The 21,052-nt window shown below is 40.0% G+C and overlaps 3 protein-coding genes across 4 annotated transcripts; 1 reads left to right on the top strand and 2 right to left on the bottom strand.

Annotated features, from left to right (window-relative positions):
- The first annotated feature begins 21 nt into the window (after positions 1–21).
- Positions 22–1,259, top strand: LOC130685936 (dynein light chain Tctex-type 1-like). The gene is made up of 4 exons (XM_057509231.2): positions 22–187; positions 285–310; positions 771–910; positions 1,035–1,259. Exons 1-4 carry the CDS (start codon positions 158–160, stop codon positions 1,181–1,183), a joined length of 345 nt encoding a protein of 114 aa, XP_057365214.1. The 5' UTR covers positions 22–157; the 3' UTR covers positions 1,184–1,259.
- A 739-nt stretch (positions 1,260–1,998) lies between these two features.
- Positions 1,999–5,767, bottom strand: LOC130685929 (leukocyte elastase inhibitor-like). Of its 2 annotated transcripts, XM_057509219.2 has the most exons (5): positions 5,525–5,767; positions 3,195–4,021; positions 2,834–3,038; positions 2,571–2,737; positions 1,999–2,324 (listed from the first exon to the last, which is right to left on the bottom strand). In XM_057509219.2, exons 2-5 carry the CDS (start codon positions 4,019–4,021, stop codon positions 2,138–2,140), a joined length of 1,386 nt encoding a protein of 461 aa, XP_057365202.1. In that variant the 5' UTR covers positions 5,525–5,767; the 3' UTR covers positions 1,999–2,137. The 2 variants fall into 2 exon arrangements, with proteins under 2 accessions (XP_057365202.1, XP_059350077.1); XM_059494094.1 differs by lacking the exon at positions 5,525–5,767 and having other exon boundaries at positions 3,195–4,046.
- Positions 5,768–10,271: 4,504 nt separating this feature from the next.
- LOC130685938 (kinesin-like protein KIF7) lies at positions 10,272–15,471 on the bottom strand. The gene is made up of 18 exons (XM_057509233.2): positions 15,304–15,471; positions 15,021–15,207; positions 14,811–14,956; positions 14,635–14,757; positions 14,400–14,571; positions 14,082–14,326; positions 13,648–14,000; positions 13,299–13,582; positions 13,147–13,235; positions 12,737–13,070; positions 12,470–12,639; positions 12,108–12,403; positions 11,840–12,045; positions 11,533–11,783; positions 11,285–11,458; positions 11,097–11,225; positions 10,896–11,033; positions 10,272–10,817 (listed from the first exon to the last, which is right to left on the bottom strand). Exons 1-18 carry the CDS (start codon positions 15,361–15,363, stop codon positions 10,275–10,277), a joined length of 3,900 nt encoding a protein of 1,299 aa, XP_057365216.1. The 5' UTR covers positions 15,364–15,471; the 3' UTR covers positions 10,272–10,274.
- Between the last annotated feature and the right edge of the window lie 5,581 nt (positions 15,472–21,052).

Raw genomic sequence — 21,052 nt, 5'->3', positions numbered from 1 at the left:
GGCAACGTTGACAGGTAAAAAAAAATAAGCATGGTGCTGACATTGACGTAAATTCGGTTCTGTAGAATTTAGTGTCTCCTCGTCAAGCTGTTTGCAGTTGTGTTCAACTGTTTAATATTTTCTTGTTAATAAGCGTTAGTCAATTACTAAATCGTAAATGGAAGATCCCAGCACTCAGCAAGAAGAGGTCGGTTCCCCAGAAGTATTTTTATTTAAACTTAAAAAAAAATCTCTAACCCATTTCGTTTTTCCCGTTTCCACGTTGGTCATTCGATCTCGTACAGAGCCAGTTCGTCGTTGATGATGTCAGGTGAGAAGGTTATTTAATGTCATTGCTTTATGATTTTCTTATTGCAGTGTACACACCAAGACCTGTTTCCAATATTTTGGTGCTAGACATTGTTATATTTTCTTGGAATATTCAGTTGTTGAAGTGTCTTACGTCATATTCTTTTCATGGTTCCTTTGCGTGATTAGACAATTTCTGCAAAAAACAATCATGCTGGGCCATTTTTCATATTACCTTATTTCTGTTTAAGCAATACCCCTCAGGAACGTCATTAGGCAATTTCTGGTAAAAGAACAATGGGAAAAACCAATGGGAAAAACATACAGTCTGACATATTTACACCCATAATTTTACATTCTGGGATGTACAACTGAATATTTCCATACAAGAAAATTTTTGGGAAATGTAGATGTGTCTATAACAAAAAAGGAAATTCCAGTTGACTAATCCTAAATTTTTTTTTCTCCTTTTGCATATTTAGTGCCGCAATCAAAGAAGCTATTGAATCTGTCATTGGAGGGAACACCTACTTACATAACAAAGTCAACCAATGGTCATCTTCCATAATGGATGCTTGCTTGCAGTCTTTGGTCAAATTGCAAAAACCCTTCAAATATATTGGTAATCTTTTCCAACCTAATCAAACTGAAAATCTATGACATAGCATTGACTGGGTTATAAAAAACCAGTGACCTTTTCAAATGAGTGAAACAATTACACGCATATCCTTCGGTTTGCTTTCTAGTGACATGCGTGGTCGTACAGAAGAATGGAGCTGGCGTTCACACTAGCAGCTCGTGTTTCTGGGACAACTCAACTGATGGAAGCTGCACTGTACGCTGGGAAAACAAAACCATGTACTGCATCGTATCTGTCTTTGGTTTGGCCATTTAGTGCGTAGATAAAAAAAATAATAATAATATGCTTAAAGGAAAGATCATACACGTCCTATAATTTTTGCTTTCATGAATTCAAAATTTTGGAAATTAAAAACAAATATTTTAAATTTCAACTTCCAACAGTTTGCTGGAAATGTGTAGCTAATACGACATTGTCGAGTGCCGCCTTTGCGTCTTTAAATATATATATATACGATGCGATCATCGTGATGAAAATTCCTGTAGTCTTCAGTTATTCATGAAGTACTACGTACCTTCGTCATAAAAAAAAATAGCGTCTCTGATTCGCTAGGGTGCAGTTTGGCAACTTGAATCCGCCAAAAAAAAAGAAAGGTTAACATTTCTTGAGCTGGCATAAGCTATGCATGTTTTACCATTGACGATTTCATTTTGGAATGTTGATCAACCAACATTTTATTGTTAGGTTGCATTGCAGTACACCGTTACTATTTCGTAACTTAACTCGTTTATTTACGTGCAAAATGAACGAGTAGTCTGTGAATGCAATAACGTAACATCCTATAATCATAAGGCATGTTTGTTGCAAATTGCCAGTGATGCACTTTTACCGGAGTTGGGATTTAATCATTTGTGGCTGAAATATGTATTGAACGAGGGCGCACCCATTTGAAAACCACAAGGTTTTGTTTTGTTTTACTGTTTACAGTGTAAACACGAGGTTGAAATGCGTATTCCATCAACTTTCAGATTGAAATCTCATATTTGCTTGCTTGTCAGACAAACAACAAAATTCGATTGCTGTCTACAGTCACGAGTAGCCGGACTGGCAGCAGTAGAGAACTGAATAAAAACAAACATTGCAACAAATGTATATACAGAGACATGCACAGACAGTCTACAGATTACTAGACAGACAAGTGTGCAAATAAGGGAAGATGATGCATGCAAAAAAAAAGTCACTGTTGTCTCATAACTTATTCAAAAAGGTTTAGTTAATCAAAGGTTCAGGAGCTGTGATTCTTCCAATAAATAAAAGGATACCACTGTGATAATCCCACAAAAAGAAGATGAATGGATGATCTACTTCAAAGTATTTCTCACCAAAAGCCCCCAACCGGTTTAGCCCAGACGTTGTCGCTTCGGCCATTCCATCTTCCTGCACTTCCAAAAATGTCCTGTGTTTTGCAAATAAAATGTTAGGTAAAACATTGTGTGCATTGTAGTGCTCTCATATAAGACTATAGTTCAGAAATTAAAATGCATCAAATACCACATACATTTGTTAAAAATCCTAAAGTCTTTAAAATTCGAATAAGATTTTAAATTGATCAGAAAAGTTGTTGATCATTTACAAATGGTATTCAAATTTTAACATGTAATGATGCATAATTATACTATTGAATTTTAGTGTACTGATTTACTTGTGAATCACGTGGTTTAAGCGAAGCTTTTCGCTCGAAATGCCACTTAAATCTGCTGCCTCGTTGTCAAATACATCAGTGATTCCAAGCGATGCCAAAATGTTAGTTAATTCCATTTCCTGTTGCTCCAAACGGAACCTCGGAAGCCGGATGTTGACGGTTTCGTCCTAATAAAAAGACCATTAAAATTCAAAAATATTTCTTTCGATTTTTTCTCAGAATTAGTTCACGTGTCATTTTAAACAAAGAAAGGGCCCTTTTACCTTTAATGTAGAGAACAGGGCTTTGATATTATCAGACGTCATGTTAGCTTCAAGTTTCGTGATTCCTCGATCTACATCATCCGGTAGAATTATAAAGAAAGATACTCTTCTAGACGAGAAAGGCAGTTCTGCTATCCGGCACTCTAAATCGGCGCTGTAACCAACTGGTATCTTAAAACGACCGACCATCATCGGGATTTCAAATCTTAAAAAAAAAAAAATCGACATTTAAAAAAAAATGAACAGTTATTCATGATTTGAAAATAAGAATTTTAAAAGCGCACATTTTTGTTGTACTATTTTTGACATTGCATGGAAATTTTTCTAAATTATGCAAAACAAAAAAAAAAAAATGAAATACCTTTTTTTCGAAGTCGTATAAAAGAGTCCCTTGTCAAACGTAGAAGCAGGATCGAAACGAAAGAGCCAGTGAGAGCGGAATGCCAGCCCGTTAGCTAAAGTAATTCCTAGCAGTGGATTAATGGACGGTTGTGTTGTCGGCTTATAAAGCGGATGCGCAATGGTCTGCTTTGTGAAATTCCTCGCCCAGGAATTAATGCTGTCTACAGCCAACTGGGGATGCCGGACGAAGTCCACCGGTTCTATTCGAACATTGTAGAATTCTTCCAAGGCTCGCTTGTATTTCTCCGAAATGTACGTGTCCTGCTGTTGAAAGATGCCGTTCATCGTCACCAGTATGTCGGCGTAGTATGGGTCCGTTAATTTGTTGATGACAGTCTTGTAAGAGTCGTGAACATCGCTGAAGCTGAAATTGTTCAAGTGCAGGGCCGAACGAAGCTGAAGCGAAGTGGTCGATCCCGATCCGGCACCGAGAAAGATCATCGAAAGGGCTGTCGATACGCTGTAAGGCGAAAACAGTAAATTGCCCGCCTCGTCCTCGTGATTGGCCGGGTTCTGGTTGGCCAGGGCCGAGTACAGGTCCAAGGAGAAAGCAAAATGAGAACGCGAGAAACGTTGTAGATCTACCACTCCATTTCCGCCATTGGCAGCCGAATCCAAATTGGCCGTCTGGTGCATCACAGGGCCGGCCCATGCGGTGGCAATCATCAAAAGCAACACGAACACTATCGACAGCCACGGTAAGTTCCATTGCTGCAGGTATCGAGTTAAATGTCCTTTGAGTATGCATAACGGCGTCCACTTCATCGAGTCTTCCATGATTGCCATCTGCAAAGATAAAAAGCAAAACAAAAGCAATTTGTTTTTTTTTTTTTTAATTTGATGTATACTGTGTTTGGCTGTAAGTCGTGACACGCGAAATGCAACCTTGTGTGACTCAGATTAACTATAAAAATATGCCAATGTTAAGAGCTCGTTGTCACTCTCTCGAGCGAACGTATATCTGCTGCGCATGCAAATGAAACAATACCAAACCGGTTGCGACTGTAAACTTTGTGTTCGTGTGAGCCGTTTCAAATGCAAGTTGACACAAACTCGGGGAAAAGAAAAAAAACAAAACAAAGATTACTTGATACTTGCCAAACCGGATCTTCAGGTATACTTTCCCATCTAATATAATGATTGTTTGTTTTAATGGTATTGAACTTTTTTATCAGCTTATTTTATCGAAGGAGTGACCGACATAAAGCAGAACAGCGACTATAAAAACAAGGGGGTTCCTGATATTGAAACAAACAAACAAAAACGTGTCGGTTATCCCGTGAATTGAAAAGCTCCGTTCCGCTGAATGGCCAGGGCAAAAGGATCTGATAACAAAAGTGCTGTCAGCCCATCCCTTTTCGGAAGAAAACAACATTATAGACGTCTTTTCAGCCACCGTTAGGTCGCAAGACTTGAAAAAAAAACATGGACCTACTTTTAAGAATGAACGCAAATGGTAGGTCAATTGCAGGCGCTCCGCCACTTGACACGGAAATTTGTTTGAGATAAACGTAAGGATCTAAAAGTCTTAACACATCTAAATGATTTCAAATCAAGCATTTAAAAAAAAAGAGCAATTTCGATTGGGCTAAAAATGTCAAAAATAACGAAATAAAACGTAAGTTCTATATAATTGCCTGTCTAAGCGAAAGGAGTGGTCCAACTGCGTGATGCATATATGGAAAGAATCGACAGTCGTGTGGTTGACCTCAAGACAAAGCTCTCGATTTGACTATATAAGGACTTGACTATTTAACTTGCCAGCCACGAGTGACGGTGCCACGCCGTCTGCGCCAACTTGCCGGGACTAGTGACTTAAGGGTATCGCTTGCCGCTTTTTCCTTTTCATTCAAATCTTGATGCCAGCAAGTCAATGAATCATTCAAGTTTCTTGTCTGCTTCTGTTCCGCTAAACAGCTCGCCTTTTTATAAACACGTCTTGTTTTTCTCCTTTGTTACCTTTCCGTACTCATTAGCCAACTCGTTTGGAAAGAAAAAAAAAATCGCAATTAGTATAATCAATCAGACGACAGGTGAAACGTTTCGTGAAAACTCGATGGCAAACAAAGGCGAACTAAAAAAAATTAATGTAGTACGATACGATTGTTAATACACATTGTTTCTGTGGTATCATATCAAAATGTGTTCCCTTTTTGTGTGTGTGTGTCAAATTCCCTTAACTTTTGATGGAGAATTATAAATTTAAATGATCAAATGTCGTGTCGAGAATTTGTACAACTCGTTCTCAATTCATAGTAGGAAAATGAACGAAAAAAAATTGAGACTTACCGGCACATCCGAAGTGGATATCGTGAATTGCGACACGCTAATCAAAACACACTATTGCACTCGACACGGTGGCACTAAGTATATGAACTCGAGCTGTTCTTTTCTTCGCTTTTTGACACGTTCGTTGAAAGGTTTTAAATGACGGATTTCAGTCGAGCGTCTCTGCGCGCAAACCTACACAAAAACCGTACAAAAACAAAAACAAAAAAACAGCACTCCTGTCATCAGCCAATTTTGAGGAGACGAGAAATTGCAGTCACATTGTCGCCGAAAATTCACACGAAATTCATCCAATGCGGAGAAAGCAGAAAAACCCCTCCACCCCAACCCCCCGCCCCGCCCCAAAACAACGCAAAAACGAAAACAAATCCAGACACCAGTGTTGATTGATGGGACAAGAAAACGTATCGTGTGTGCGCGTGTGTGTGCAGCCGCAGCACGGCAGCCGAATGGTAATAAAAAAAATAAAAAAAATAATAATAATAATAAAAAAAAAAAAAAAACGAATCGGTCGCGACCGATTGTGGTGAGGATGTGCATACAGTGGAGTCGGACGAGAAAAAGGTAAGGTACAATGGCCGTTGGCACAGTTTTAAGGCTATATACTGCCCAGCTCCGGCAGCTCGGAAGCTACTTACTGTTTTGCTGGGGCCTCACGAACTCTCTTCCCTTTTTCCTCCCCCCCCCCTTCCCTCTTGCGCCCACCATCTTCGTCTGTTTCGAGTCCATCCAGGTGGTGGGTCGGTGACCACCAATCACTGTTGGACCTCCTACATGTGGTGCCACCGCGGTCGCTTAGTACGTTTCTTCAGTGAGGCATCTCCCTCCATCCCCAGGCACTTCACCTCTTCGGCTGGGTCACCAACGCCCCATGGCCATCACCACCCAAGTCGTAGGATATCTTGCTAAATACACCGTACCTACTCACCCTTTCGTTCTGCTTGAAACACACTCGTATTCAGGTCTTGATTTTTTTTTTTTTTTTTTTGTTCTCACACATTTTCAGTCGGTTGTTTTTGTTCCAGTAACAAAAACAAAAGAAGGGCAGCCTCTCTATTCCTGTGTGCCTTTTTATGTGTGTGTCCTAGTTATCACGTATCTGGCAATTTTCGTGGATGAATTCAAATCGAGCTTCTTTTTCTCTCTTTCCCGGATCGACTGATATCTAAACCGACATGTTGAACTTGTTCAATAACAAAAAGCTGCATTCGTCAAAAATAGAGTGTAGGTCTCAAGAAAGTGAGACACGAAAGGGGGGGAAACGAAAATTATAGACCAGAAATTATTACGATCTTTTATATGGTTGAGACTTTGGCTACCATTTTCGAAAGGAAAAAAAAACTCTTAAAGAAAGCTCACCCAACAATGTCCGAGAACCGACAACCACATGATGTTAAAAAACCGCCCTTTCCCTTCAGGGCCGGAAGACGACAAAGCCCTAAAGATATTAAAAGTCTAGAAAAAGAAAACAGTCTGAGCGCAGAACGGTACCTGATTGCTGTTTCAAAACTATGACTACCATTACCATTGTGAATTGCTTTCATGAGTAAGCTCTTCTGGAAACTCGAGAAAAGTATCCCGATCGCCAGAATCACCTTCCTGATAACTCGAAGCGATGAATTTCATGACTGATGAGAAGCACAATGTAGCAGGGCCAATTTACGGTTATCAGGGTTGAACACGGAATGGAGAGAAAAAAAAAACACAGAGAAAACATTGCACGTGAAACGTACGAATTCTCTCGAAATGCTGCATTGCATACGAGGGTTTTCTCAAAAGGATTGCCAGACTTTTCAGTCAGCTGTGGCAGATTTCGTTCTTTTTCAAGGTCTATCTTATTAGAAATAAGAACACTAATACGAAGAAAGGAAAGAAAATAGATACAGCACACTTTTTTCCGAGAAAAACGGATCATTACGAGATGATTCGTTCCACCCGGTGCTCTCCATCGTAATTAGATTATTTGGAAAATGATAGCGAAACGTTGCCGAATGTAAATTAAGTGGACGAAATAATGACTCCCCGACGCAAAATTTTCAAGAAAGTTTCGAGCCATTGAAAAAACTTTAATTTTCGACGAATGGCATACGGTTAGCCAACAACGTCGTGAAAAATCCAAAATCCAAATTTTGAAATTAAAAAGAAGAAGATTGCAATCAGTATCGTTCTTGTTTCTGTTTCGAACTGTGCAGACGACAGTAAAATATGACACAACAAGCCTGGAAAACGAAAATTGGTGTAATTTTGAAGATAAAATAACAAATTTCCGTTGAAAACTAACAGATGAAAAAAGAAAACCCACCCTTATTTGCATGTAGAACTTGACAGTTTGTGTTACGACAAGCTTACCAGGAAGGCTTAATGCACTCGGTAGTTGGTAACCAAGGTCTAGTCATTTATAGGAATGTCAACGGAGCAAAACGTCAAAGTCTACCGTTGCCGGTAGATTTATTACCCTTTTTACATTCGAGTATATATTCACCAGGACAATAAAAATTTTCCACTAGAAAATATGAAATTCATCTTTCGCCGAGCAGATTCCTTTTTTTTTTGTTTTTTTACAAAGCAAACAATGCCTTCAATTGTTATTGCGTGCCTGCATGCATCAGATTCACATGAAAAACGTACATAATTTAGATTCATTTTTCTTCATTCCAACAGCATACTTAAAAAAAAAAAGAAATGAAAAAAAAACAAACAAAACGTCAAACTGCGTCTTGTTAATGGTTCGTCCTTAGATTATTCAAGCGATAATTAAATAAAAAAAAAAATAAATAAAAAAAAAAAAGCACTGACTAACATATCTTTAACATCCCTGTTAGCGTACCCGGATGTCGAGGAAGGCTACCTTTTTTATCTGCATAATGCGTGTATTTCAACTCTTGACGCTACCCTTTCTTGGAGTGTGCGCAGGCCCGTGCTTATCGGTGGTAGCCTATACGTTTTCGCAAAAGGATGTATATAGTGCTATCGTCGATTAATATCGATGTTCATCTCTTTCTCTTGCCAAATGCCAGCAGACGGCGAACGAAATAAAGCTTCAAAAAAAAAAAAAAAAAAGATTTTAAAAGAAGAATGAACGTAAAAATTAAGCGTAGAAAAAAAGAAAGAAAGAATGAGAATGGTGAAAGCCAAAAGTCAAAGGGAAACCGCTACTCACGAGATCAGATAGCCGAAGCGATTCCAGTGGAAGTTAAAGTGGGTTTTGAGCGTTTATTCTATGAGGGACCGTAATGGCGAGATCGGTCATTTACCTGAACAATCGAAAAAGAAGCACAGCCGAGCGGTTGCCAATACTTTTCTTTCTGTCACTCTGCATTTTTTGCTTCCGTTAGAATGTGATTCAGTTCTTATCGTTTCTAACGAAGCCGCATGACATCCATTGCCTCCTGTTATTCTTTCTTATTTCAGTTGCGGCGAATTCTGTTAAGTCATTATCTTTGACGTCAACGACAGCCGAGAGGACGCAAAAAGACGTCCCAAAAAAAAAAAAAAAAAAAAAAAAAAAAAGAAGCCGATTTGAATATAAAACCCGGATCTAGTCGACCATCCCTTTGCCTTCCCAACCGTTTGGAACACATTCAGCTTTTGCTTGGGTTGACGGTTGCGTCAGCTAGGGCCGCAATTTCTTCACTCTCTTCCTTGTCGCTTCTACCTTGTGCGCTGTTTTTCATATGTTTTGCTATTCCTTCTTCTGGTAAATAAAAGCGTACAAACAAAAACATCAGGTGGTTGATACAAAACGCTACAACGGTTCAACCGTTTTTTTGCATTTTTTTGAACAAGCAAAGCGAAGATAGCTCTATTGCCGCTAACGTTGTGATACATCAGCTTGATTGGGTCATCATTCTTCGGCTATTTGCGAAGCGGATCTCCAACGCTAGCGCATTGCATCCATCACAGCCGGTTGGGACTGCGCCTTCTTCGCGTGGCCACTCTAATAAGGTAATGGGCACAACCATCCCTTAAAAAAATCAGTCAACCGATATTTTGCAATTGTTTGCGGTCGAGGTGGACGTGCAAAAACAACAACACATTGTGTATTTTCAATCCCGTTGCAAGTCTCTTATTGAAACCTTAAAAGGCACTGGGAGCTATCGAAGATTCTGGTCACAGTGTGTACCACCCAAAAATAAAGATGTAAAAGAAGACGTTCTTTTGTTTTTCGTGCATCAGCTCGTGTTTGGAGAAGCGAACACGCGACTGGTCACCTTTTTCTTTCCCCGACCCACCCATGTATGTCGTGCCAATTGTAGAGTGAAATTGATGGGGCCTGCTTGCGAGATACGTGCCAATAGATTAAGACAAAAAGCCAGGTGTGCTTAAACGCACGGGTAGAGGTGGCCAGCTGCAGATTTATTAGCTAAAGAAGCAGCGTGATTGGTCAATGTCGAACTAACGTTGGTTCTATCATCAGATGCATTTGTACGGCTCTTTTCAAAAGGGAGTGTACCAGTGTAAGCACCTGCGCTGATCAAACTCCGGGCACCGAGAACAATGAACCTTTAAAAATAAAGGCCCATAACGTCTCGGTGACAGCCATTGCCATCAAGCTCACCACATCGAAAGCGTGAACGCACATTTACGATGATGGTTGATTTTCACCTGTTTGAATGGACTTAAAGAGTCTATTCTTTAAAAATATGCACATTTGTAAAAGTTGAAAACTCGCATCTGTTTTCTGTCGAATCAATAAAAACAAAAAGGTCTGCCACGGGTTAGAAATCAAAAAATTAAAGACGACAAAAAATCACCGATGTCGTCGTTTTGTATCTCTAGTTTCGGGTTGCACCGTCTGCTGTTTGATAATTAGTTTGTTCTTCTCTCGCGTAACAGTAGTGGTCGTTTCCGGCCTAGTCTGGCGACCTCGCATACGGTGTAACCCAGTAATTTTCTGATGCAACGCTTGAACAGCCTGGAGACCTAGTAGACTAGGAGTACGACTGCTGCACACACTTGGTGCCAGCTCAGAAGCGACCGGCACAACACCCGAGACAGCGTTATGGTTGCCTCCTGTTCGATGTCTGGGCGTGACGCTTAGCAGATCACGAAGTTGCTTTCGCAAATCGCGGCTGTTTTGATACTCGGAATCTTCATCGACTTGACTGAAGTTTCTGTCGCCATCGCCCCGACCAGCACTGGAATCATGGTCGAGTTGCCTCTGAACCGTGTGGGCTTTGTGCTCGTAATTGCGCTGATGTGAGGACGGCTGACGCCTCTCCATCTCCAACTGGGTGTGTTTCAGAGCTGCAGACAATTTCCGGACATAGCGACTTTGGTCTTCAAATTGAGCCTGAATTGCGAAGCCATAAAATTGAGACATAATGAAATGTAAATGAATAAAAATGAGTGAATAAATGTTGTAGCATACCTCCAACTCTGCGAATTGCTGTTCCATTTTTTTGGAGCCTTCCCGTAAGTCGATCACTTTTTGAAAGTACTTGCACAAGAGAGAACGTGTTTCTGTGTGAGTTAAACTCATAAGCCTACACAAGAGGCCATCTTCCGTCTGTAAAAAATAGATCTCGTTTCAGATGCTGGCTGATTTAAAAAGGATAAACTCAAGACTTACTGAACTCTTTAATTCGTAATGTCGACTGCAGATGACTTCATTCTTGTACTCGATTGCTGCATCCACAGCTTCGATTGCCTCATCCAACTCTAATAGGCGACGTTCTTCGCTGGCATCTAAATCACGTCCCTACAACAGTAAAATAAAATAAACAAATAAAATTTAACGAAAATAGTAATGGAATCTACCCTATGTTGCCTCTCATCGAGTTCTTGTCGCTGTTGAACCAGGGAATCGCGGGTGTGCCTCATTTTGCGAATTTCTTTTCTTATGGCCTCTTTGTCTGTCACGTTATCGCTTCCGCACGTTGAATGAACGTCGTACAATTTACACTTGAACGAACTGGTTGACGTTTGAACAGTCTAAGTTTACCAAAAGAATAACCGTGAAAAAAAGGATAACATTGGGCTTAATAACAATTGATAGAAAGCCATACTTTATCGCACGATTCCGTATCCTTTTTTCGCTTCGTTCCCATATCCGCGCTTGTAAGCGTGTTCATTTTATCGATTTCGTTATGATTTTTCGATCTGTCGAGCGCAATTTCCCTCTTTTCAAGGCTATTTTCTTTTTCCTCCAGTTCTTCGGAGCGCCACGTAATGGCCGTCCGCAATTCAACCAGACGTTCCTCTTCTGCCACTAGCCAGCGCCACTTATGTTCTAGTTCAGATTCGCCTGGGCTGCCGTCTTAAAAAAATAAAATTCAAATAAATAAACTCAGACGTTGTAGTTTCAAATTTTACCTTTGTCACCACATAATTCTAAGAAACGCATTTCCGAACTAACTCGTTGTTCTTGGAGCTGACGTTCAAGTTCTACTATGCGCATTTGATCTTTCTCTATTTCTTGCTTCAATTCCCTTTTTTTCTCATTCTCGTGCCGAAGCTGCTCTTTCAGAACAGATTGCTGGTCCTTCATTATGGATAAACTGCGTTCCAGCTCACCAACTCTGTAAGCAAAAACCAAATAAAAATTTTGTTAAACCTCTGATTTAAAATGAGTTGGTATTACTTTCGTGGGGCTCGAGCAGTGAGATCTAATAACTCTGCCATATTTTTTAAGCAGTGCTCAAAGCGAATAATCTCTGCTCGTTGCTGACCGATTCTTCGTTCACCATCCGTCACATTATCGCTCTCCTCTATGCTACCGTCGCTATTCGTTTCTGACTGTTTTCTCTGACGATAGGCAACCTCCAAATCGGACGGCTGATCACAAGTACCTTGCTTTAACGTTGTTTGACTTTTATCGAGCTGAGTTTTTACTTGTTCATTCTCTCTGCCGTCTTGACGACTAGCTAAGTATTCCTCCTAAGGCATTAAGATAAAAAAAAATATGGAAAATGAATTTTAATAAAAATTGCGTGTTGGACAAACCTTCAACGAAACTGTTCGTTTTAGCTCCTCGAGAGTTTGGTGTGCTTTTTTAAGCTGTTTGTTTGTTTTCCAGGTTAGAAGCTGGCGCTTTTCAGAAATTTCCGCAGAATTCCGCATTTCTCGGCAGTCATCGTTCGTAGTCTCAATTTCGGCTTTCAGACTTCCTTCAACTGAGAATTTTCTTTTAGTCGATCAATAAAGATAGGCGGTGCATGAATGACCGCTTTGAAAGTTAAAAAATTATCCAATGAGGTTGGATATACTCACTCGGACGAGTAGGTGATGTGCCACCGAATGATTCCGGTGTTGATGCACGAGATTCTCCTATTAATGGCTGCTGATCCACTACATTTGAAGGGCCGAAAATACTAACTCTTCTGCCAGTTCTCGCAGCCTTGGGGCTTGAATTTGCACTTTTGTAATTGCTATTTGATTGATCACGGCCAAGCTCCGAGTGCGGAGTAACATCAACTGGATTTGTTGGTCCCCATTCCAAAGACGCTGCATTATCATACATTGACTCGATACTACATATTAAACGATCAGTCGTTTCTCGAAATTGCTGTCTCAGCATATCGAGTTGCTCTGCAAAGTGGGAACCCTAATTTCAAAATAGTAATTTAATTATATAGGAACTGCTATGCAAAAGGTTAAGACGTGCCACAGGTTATTCTTACATCGGATGATGATTCAATGGATAGATGCTCATGCCTATCGCTAAGTTCGGACGATAGCTCACGGGTTGGAGTAGGTTCTGATACCTCTTCTGCAGAGATACAAGTGGTTAGCGATGTATAAAACGTGTAACAAAAAATTGAGTTTCAGTTACCAATGACGTGCAGCGTTTTGGATTCCCCACTCGTTTGAAATGCACTTGGTGCTATGGGCAAATCCGCTGACTGACTACCACTGTAATCTATTTGAGCTCTGGTTCGTGGTTTAATCGCCAATAGGTCGGGATCAATACAATTTGCATATTCTTCTTTAAGACAAAGCCAAGATTCAATTTTGTTTTTTGTATCATCTCCTAATAAACCAGAGACAGCCAACTCGTTTAAAAGAGTTTCGGCATTTGCCACCAGTAACTGCCACTGGCTCGCTGCAAACCGTAACCTAATTGAAATCGGAGAATTTACACTCTGATGATTTTGCTTTAAATAAATCTGAATATATCCTACCTGAAAAGCTCGTCTTCGTCTTCTTGTTCATGCAACGCTGACCGGCTTTCGTTCACATCATTGATAACATTCGTTTGATAGCTAAAAGGGGTTCCATTTTGCTGCTGGAATTTTGGAGTCATACGGGGTGTGACAAAATCTGGCATATCGCTAGAATTTTGTCGATAGTTTATGCCCATCATCGACATTGGTATATTGGCTATAGGAGTGAGACGAACATTCGCCACTGGACGATTGCAAATGTTGGCTGCTCTAGTTGCAAACTTCAACGTGTTTACCGTTTCTTCTAAATGGGAGGCTGAAGGGGAAAGGCACACAATCATCAGCGTAAAGGCGTTTCCTCCCAATGAATCCTAAAATGGACACGAAGAGTTCGAAAAAAAAAAATTCGCATAAAAATGAAGTTCTGAAAAAGAAAAAAAAAATTGGCATACTTTCAGAATGTATGTTAACTTTGAATCCCAATAAGGCACATGGCTAGCTTTTCTTCTAGGATCACCCAATGCAGCAGTGACATTACTTAGTGCAAGAAGGCCAGAGTTAATCGAGAACGGCTCCTGGAATTCACTGAGTTGTACGTCACTGTTCCCGTGGTTGCTCGTAACGCCTAGGCCAAGCCTCTCCGAGCCGGCCAAATCAACAAAATGAAGTTTAGAACATACTTCATACAAGCATCCATCTAATGTCCGAATATTAACAACGAGAGGAAATGTAATATTAAAATTTTTAAGGAGAAAATAGAAAAAAAAAACCTTGTATCCATGCCTGCTGCATGTAGAGAGTAAAAATTCCATGTGATTTACTCGAAAGTTGATTTAGCATTGGTCCAGTGTGTCTTAAAGCCAAACCTGTTTCTAAGCAGCTAAAGACATCATCAATGGTATGACATTCCATGCGCGTGGCACCAGTTATTATAGTTTCCCCCTAAATAATTTGAATAGAACATAGCTATAACAATTTTGGTACTGAAACAATTTCTCACTATACATTTTGATCTTCTTGGACTGTGATTTCTCCATGAAATGGTTCTACACTCAAGAGATCATGAATTTCTTCATCATAAATTTCTAAATAACTTGCTTGTATAGAAATTTGTCTGCCTGGGAACTCCTAAAACAAAAATGTTAAAAATAAAACTTACATGAAATGACACTGTACTTTACCTTAGCTTTGTAGAAGAGATGACGAACAGTTCGTGGGACCATTCCAAAATCAGATTCATTCATTGTGTAAAGTAATCCAGGACCAAATACTGTAAATGTTTTTCCTGAGCCAGTTTGGCCATAAGCAATAACGGTTATATTAAAACCTGTTTTAAATGAATGCCAATTAGCAAAAAGTTGCTTGCAGGATAGTTTAGTATAATGAAAAACCATCAAAGCAGGCATTAACAACTGGTTCAACATAGCCCTTGAAAATTGCCTGTTGTGGACAGTCAAACGGTAGTATGTTATCTAAATGAAAGAACCGGTTGTTTCCTAAAATAATGGTCCCCTGAGTTGGGTCCATTTGAAAGTAAGGCGTTGGTAAAACATGGTCGGTTGGTTGTAACGAACGAACCTAATGTACAGGCATTGTGAAACAATTTTGGACAAAAATAATTAATTATTTTTTTTTTATTTTTTGCTGAAAATCCTTGGTGACATTCTTGTTTACCCGCGTTATGAGTTGAACACGGGCTTGTAAGTCCCTGTCTTGACCGGCGCTGAACAGCATCACGACATTCGTGAAACAGTCACTTTCGGAAATATGTTGCTGGATAACAGTTTGTTATTTAGATTAATGGTCATACCACCTTTTTACTGTTTTTTTTTCTTTTTTTTTTTTCTTGTGTTTGGGTCCTTTCTGCAGGCTAAGCCGGCGTTGCCGGGTGTCGTATTGTTTTTTATCTCTATACTTTTCTATGCGATTACCATAATAAATATATTCCTCATATATATGCGTGAGTCTCGATATTCTTATACGCCTTGCGACAAGCATTATAGCCTTTAAACGCAGACGTAATTATACTCTGAAAATGTCATGAAATAATTGTACACAACAAATTGGATAGCGTTTTAAAATTTTGTGTATAAACAGAATTATACCAATTTATGTCCGGAAAAAAACAAGTTTTAAGTTTTACGTGCCAAAAAACAAATCATGCACAAGATAAAAGAAAACTTGCTATTTATAGGCCATAGAGACCATAGAAGCAATCCGTTCAGAGTAGTGAGTTAACCACATATTTCAGTGACCATCTCACCGCTCTTGATACTCAGCCTCTATTAACAACAAGATTTCCACTAGGGGACTCCTTTCCTTGTCCAGCTACTTAACAAATAACCCATATTGGCAACCCGTTCAGAGTAGTGAGCTGACCACATGTTTCAGTGACCATCTCACCGCTCTTGATACTTAGCCTACATGGGATTGCAAGGTACTCGGTTTGTCGTGTTAATATCTCCTGTAGGTACTTCCATCGTTGCGGGACCACCTGTATTTCGACGACGTGTTGCTACTAGCCGACTGGGAACCGGCAGCTGGAGCATGATGGTAGGGCTTCTTCCAGTGGTTCCATCGGTTAGGCTGTTCTCGAACAAAGTCTTGGTAGGGTCTTTCTTGCAGTCGGTGGAAGACTGACGGTTTGGCATGATCTTGGGAGGAACTGTAGGTACTCCCATCGTTGCGGGACCATCTGTATTTCGATCCCGTGTTGCCACGAGCCGACTGGGAACCGGATGCTGGAGCATGATGGTAGGGCTTGTTCCAGTGGTTCCATCGGTTAGGCTGTTCTCGACCAAAGTCTTGATAGGGTTCTTCTTGCACACGGTGGAAGACTGACGGTTGGGCATGATCTTGGGAGGAACTGTAGGTACTCCCATCGTTGCGGGACCATCTGTATTTCGATCCCGTGTTGCCACGAGCCGACTGGGAACCGGATGCTGGAGCAAGATGGTATGGCTTTTTCCAGTGGTTCCATTGGTTAGGCCGTTTTCGAGCAAAGTGTTCAGAGGGTCTTTTTCGTAGGTGGTGGAAGAGAGACGGTTTGGCATGATGCTGGAAGGCGGGTGTGCTCCCTACTTTCGGTTCGAAACGGTCGAAGAAAGAAGTCCTTCTTGCAGGCTCAGGTTGTTCATGGACTCTGTAATGCCGTCTTGCGATCAGAATCTTCTGGCAAACTCTTTTGCTCGAACCAGGCTCGGAGCATTCGTCGTTGTCGGAGGCAGACCTTTTGCGTTTCGTTTCAGCTGGGCGGGATTCTGGAATAGCAGGAAACACCGTTCGATCTCTTCCACTTGTACCAGAAGCGCCGCTGCTCAGGCGAATGGTGGAGAGAGGTAAATTTCTCCGCTTTGCTTTCTTCTTTGGCCTATAACCATTCAACGAGGAACCGTCCGTACGTTTGCGTTTACGGCAGACTTCTTGTATAGGTAATCGTGAAAGCTGTAGACAAACATATTTCATTTCGCCAGCATGGACGTGGCCCGGATTAAAGTTTGATCTGGCTATGTGTCTACGTCTCCATCTCTTTTTCGGTCTACAGTCCCTTAGTGATGGCTCTTCCGATTGTTTTCGCTTAATGCCTCTTCGCAGCTGGCCAAAGGAATCCCTTTCAAAAGGTGAAACATCTTGCGGCCAAAGGTGCGAAAACTGTTTGCCCAAGGTATCCATTCCACACGGTGAATCATCTTGCAGCGACAGACGCGAAAAATGTTGACACAAGGTATCCATTTCAAAACACGAATCATCTTGCAGCGAAAGACGAGAAAATTGCTCACACAAGGAGTCCATTTTGGAAGATTCTTGGAACTCAGAATTAGCTTGCCTATTTTTCGTTCAAATTTCGGCTTGTTATTTACGGAGGACCTGGGGGAACCTTGGCTAACATATACGAAGTCACCCCTTTTCCCCATATTTCTAAACAAATCTGATTTTGGAAACATATCCTATTACAAAATAATTGTGATATAGCTAATAACGCACAAAGTTCGATAAGGTAATATTTGTTTTCATTTAGGTTTTAAAAAATTTATCACAAATGAAAATGCCACAGTCCTCTTCACAGCCGTTGAAACGATCAGGTTCAAAAACAGAGGGCGTTCGATTCACTGCTTTTGCGTGAAGCGATGCCCAGAAAAAGAAAAAGGAAACAATAATGAAAATTTTAACTGTTTATTTCATGGCAGGACAAAATACATTTCAGCTTCAAAAATGCTTCTTCAATAACACACCCGATTTCATAGCCAAAGGTTGTATAATATCCTAAAAAATAATATGAGGTCATTGCAAATAATTAGATATGAAAAAGAAATTACATTGCCGCTCTTGAGGGGTCTTTATGGTTGTGCAATAAAACAAAGATCCTTCGAATTATACAAACAGCTACCATTGGCATAGCAACTGCTGCTACAGAGAAATCACAGTTCTATGAGATACCCGTTCAATAGACATCCACAGGTGGTTGTCTGTTCCGGAGATGGCTGTACAGTTACAACGTTAATCGGCGGAGATTCACTTGTGATTACTAGATCTTATTTCCTTTCCTCATCGCCATGATCACTCCTGACCACAACAGGCTTAAACAAATCAGTGTAACGATTATTGTAGGCAATCACACAATCGCACAAAGCAAATTCGGTTGAACATCAACACAGCACTTGCAGATGCCGTTGCCTAGCAACTGTTACATGGTGACCGGACAAAATTACGCCACATACTGCATCTAGCGGTCAAAGAATATTTATAATAGATAATATACTAAAGTAAACATATTTTTAGTGGTATAGTGTTGACGGTTATTGTATGATTACCTTTTTTTTTACCAGAAGGAACCATTATTATTAAATAATCGTCATATCGTATCCACTTCGATCTCAACGGCTCGTCTTCTATTTCCAATCCAATTCCAGTTCTTCAGGATGAGCCCCTGCATCTGATTTCAAGTTGTCCTTCCTGCGCTGCTTTCGATTGTTCTTCTTTGGTGATTTCGCTTTTCAATTTCAACGAAACTCTTCAGGTTTGACAATGGGAAACAAAGATATGATCAGTAACTGGTCTAGAACTAGCATAGAGATCTAGAAAGTTCTTTTACGCACAGTTGGCTCCGAGATAAACATAATATTTGTAGCAGCCTAATAAGCAAAATATGTCACTAAAGTTAATTGCTGAATATGAAATTGAATGGATTAGGTAAGCTAAAAATTTTGTCATTTCACTTCCCACCTCCGTCTCAAAACGGCTATGAAACAATGGCGACCTACAACTTGTACCACAAAATTAGAAAAGGAAACGTCGGTGATTGGGCCGACTTAGAAAATCAAGCTTTTTGTTTTCCATTCAGAAAGGCTAGCTAGTTATTGAACTCTTAACAATTCTCGAAGACTAAAAATGTTCGTACGATTTACTGTTCAAAACAACGCCCCAGTTCCTGTGGTTACAGCACCAACCATTACGCGATAGGTAATAAGCTTAGTCTAGAACTACATTCAAATCCTCTGAAAGGAAGGGAAACAAATTTCATGCAGAGAATTTATTATTTATACATTTCTTAAATCACCCAACATACAAGACTCACCCTTCATTACAAACACAACGTTTAGCTTTGCATAATGAGCTGGTCCTATGAAGACCCATCGCCAAAGCTATAAACAAGTATAATATCAGTTCGCGCTGTCGGATGAGTTGGATGGGCGTCATAGCCACGCAATAGACCGTGAGCATGCTTTTTTTATTAGTTGAACGTGAAGTAAATAAACGTCACACTGTTCTCTTGTTAGATTTGAAAAGTGTTTCTAAACAACACTTTAATTGAAATCGAATCACGAAATTGCAATGTAAGGTAGCTATTTTCCTCGTCAGATGGCAATGCATGTGTAAAACTGCGATCGAGAGGTTACGAAATTAGATACAGAGACGGGCTGCCATGTGTCCTTGAGCGGAAATCTGTAACGTGCGTATTATGCATACTGTATCGGAAACCTGTTGCGTGTCCAGTCTGCAATCTCTATACCATCTTATCATTTTAGACTCGATGGCCGGATCTCGATAACTGGTTTATAATTGCATGAAAATCCATTGCTACCTTATTTTCGATACACTAATTGGTAGGCCATAGGGCATACGCAACACGTAATTACATGAGTTGGCTGTGAGGCTAAAGGAATTTACATTTTTTATTCATCATTTGGCTTCTTGAAAAAAAAAAAACCGGGGGAATCCCGAAAAAGCCTACTGGTGTTTTTGCTTGTTTCTATTCTACATTCGTATTTAATTATGACTGTACTTAGTTATAGCTGCTCAAACTATTTCGTCTTTGTTTCTTTCAAATTATCAATCCTTTGGCCACAGTTCGTCATAACTACAACGATTTTTTAAAATTTCCGAATCAAATAAACTATTGCTTATGAAACGAAGATTTCCTTCAAATGTTCAAGGAGACCGTGAGCACTATAGTGAGTGGGCCACCGTTTGAACGCGTACTGTATGCAGCCATTGGGTACAAGGAACGTGATGCACACCTGTTGTTTACAAGAAAACCCCTTGCCTTTAAAATTTACGACTTGCTGCAATTTAGAAAAAAAAAGGGTTTGTTCTTTTCGGAATGTTAATAGTTGCCGGAAACGTGAAGACCTCAAAGTAAAAATCGGTGCTTTCAATATTTTTCGACAGATGGTATATTTTCAGGGTATGCAAGGCTTTTTCTAGTTGAATATTTTTTTTTCTACCAACCGTCAACTTGGAATGTAATTGTGAGAAATATGCGTATCCGTCATTCTGTTTAGCGTTGCAGGATCGCACATTGCGAGAAGTCCACTTTTATCAGCGTAATAACCATCGTTTTTATTAAACAAGATTTCAGGTTGACGCATAATTAAAAAACCAAAACATACAGATTTTTCTAGTCACATTAAGTGGCAGAAAACTTCATTTCTAAAGAGTTTATGGCCTTACATAAAAAAAAATAAAATACAAGGCAAAATGGGGATGCAATCGCTGACAGTGCATTCAGCGTTCTGTTGATAGTGGTAAGTCACACGTTTGATTCTAGCCATGCGACTGTGAGCTCGCATTTTCCACGACATCTTATTATTTTTCGACTCATTTAATCCCTTGAAATTCCCCTAACGATATAAAAATATATGTTTTGTTTAACGATTCTACCGGTCTTAGTTATGAAACCAAGAAGTCAGGAGACGATAAATTCAGAGAAAATCTGCATCATTATCAAGACATCGTTTTCCCATGCCGTGTAAAGAGTCGCTGTCTGGTGTGAAAAAAGAAAATGAATCAAACCATCTCATCCATCATCAAGCCGTTAACGTTGTCTTGTCGTCTTTTATTTATAAGCTTCGTTTATTTTTTCATTTACCGCTGTTCTTCCCCAACGTTTCCTGTAATTTAAAAATAGGTAAAAATCTAAATA

This window comes from Daphnia carinata, chromosome 2, assembly GCF_022539665.2.
Source record: "Daphnia carinata strain CSIRO-1 chromosome 2, CSIRO_AGI_Dcar_HiC_V3, whole genome shotgun sequence".
Classification (NCBI taxonomy): Eukaryota; Metazoa; Arthropoda; class Branchiopoda; order Diplostraca; family Daphniidae; genus Daphnia; species Daphnia carinata.
The sequence above is the reverse complement of the archived record's forward strand: the minus strand, read 5'-3'. Positions and strand labels throughout refer to the sequence as shown.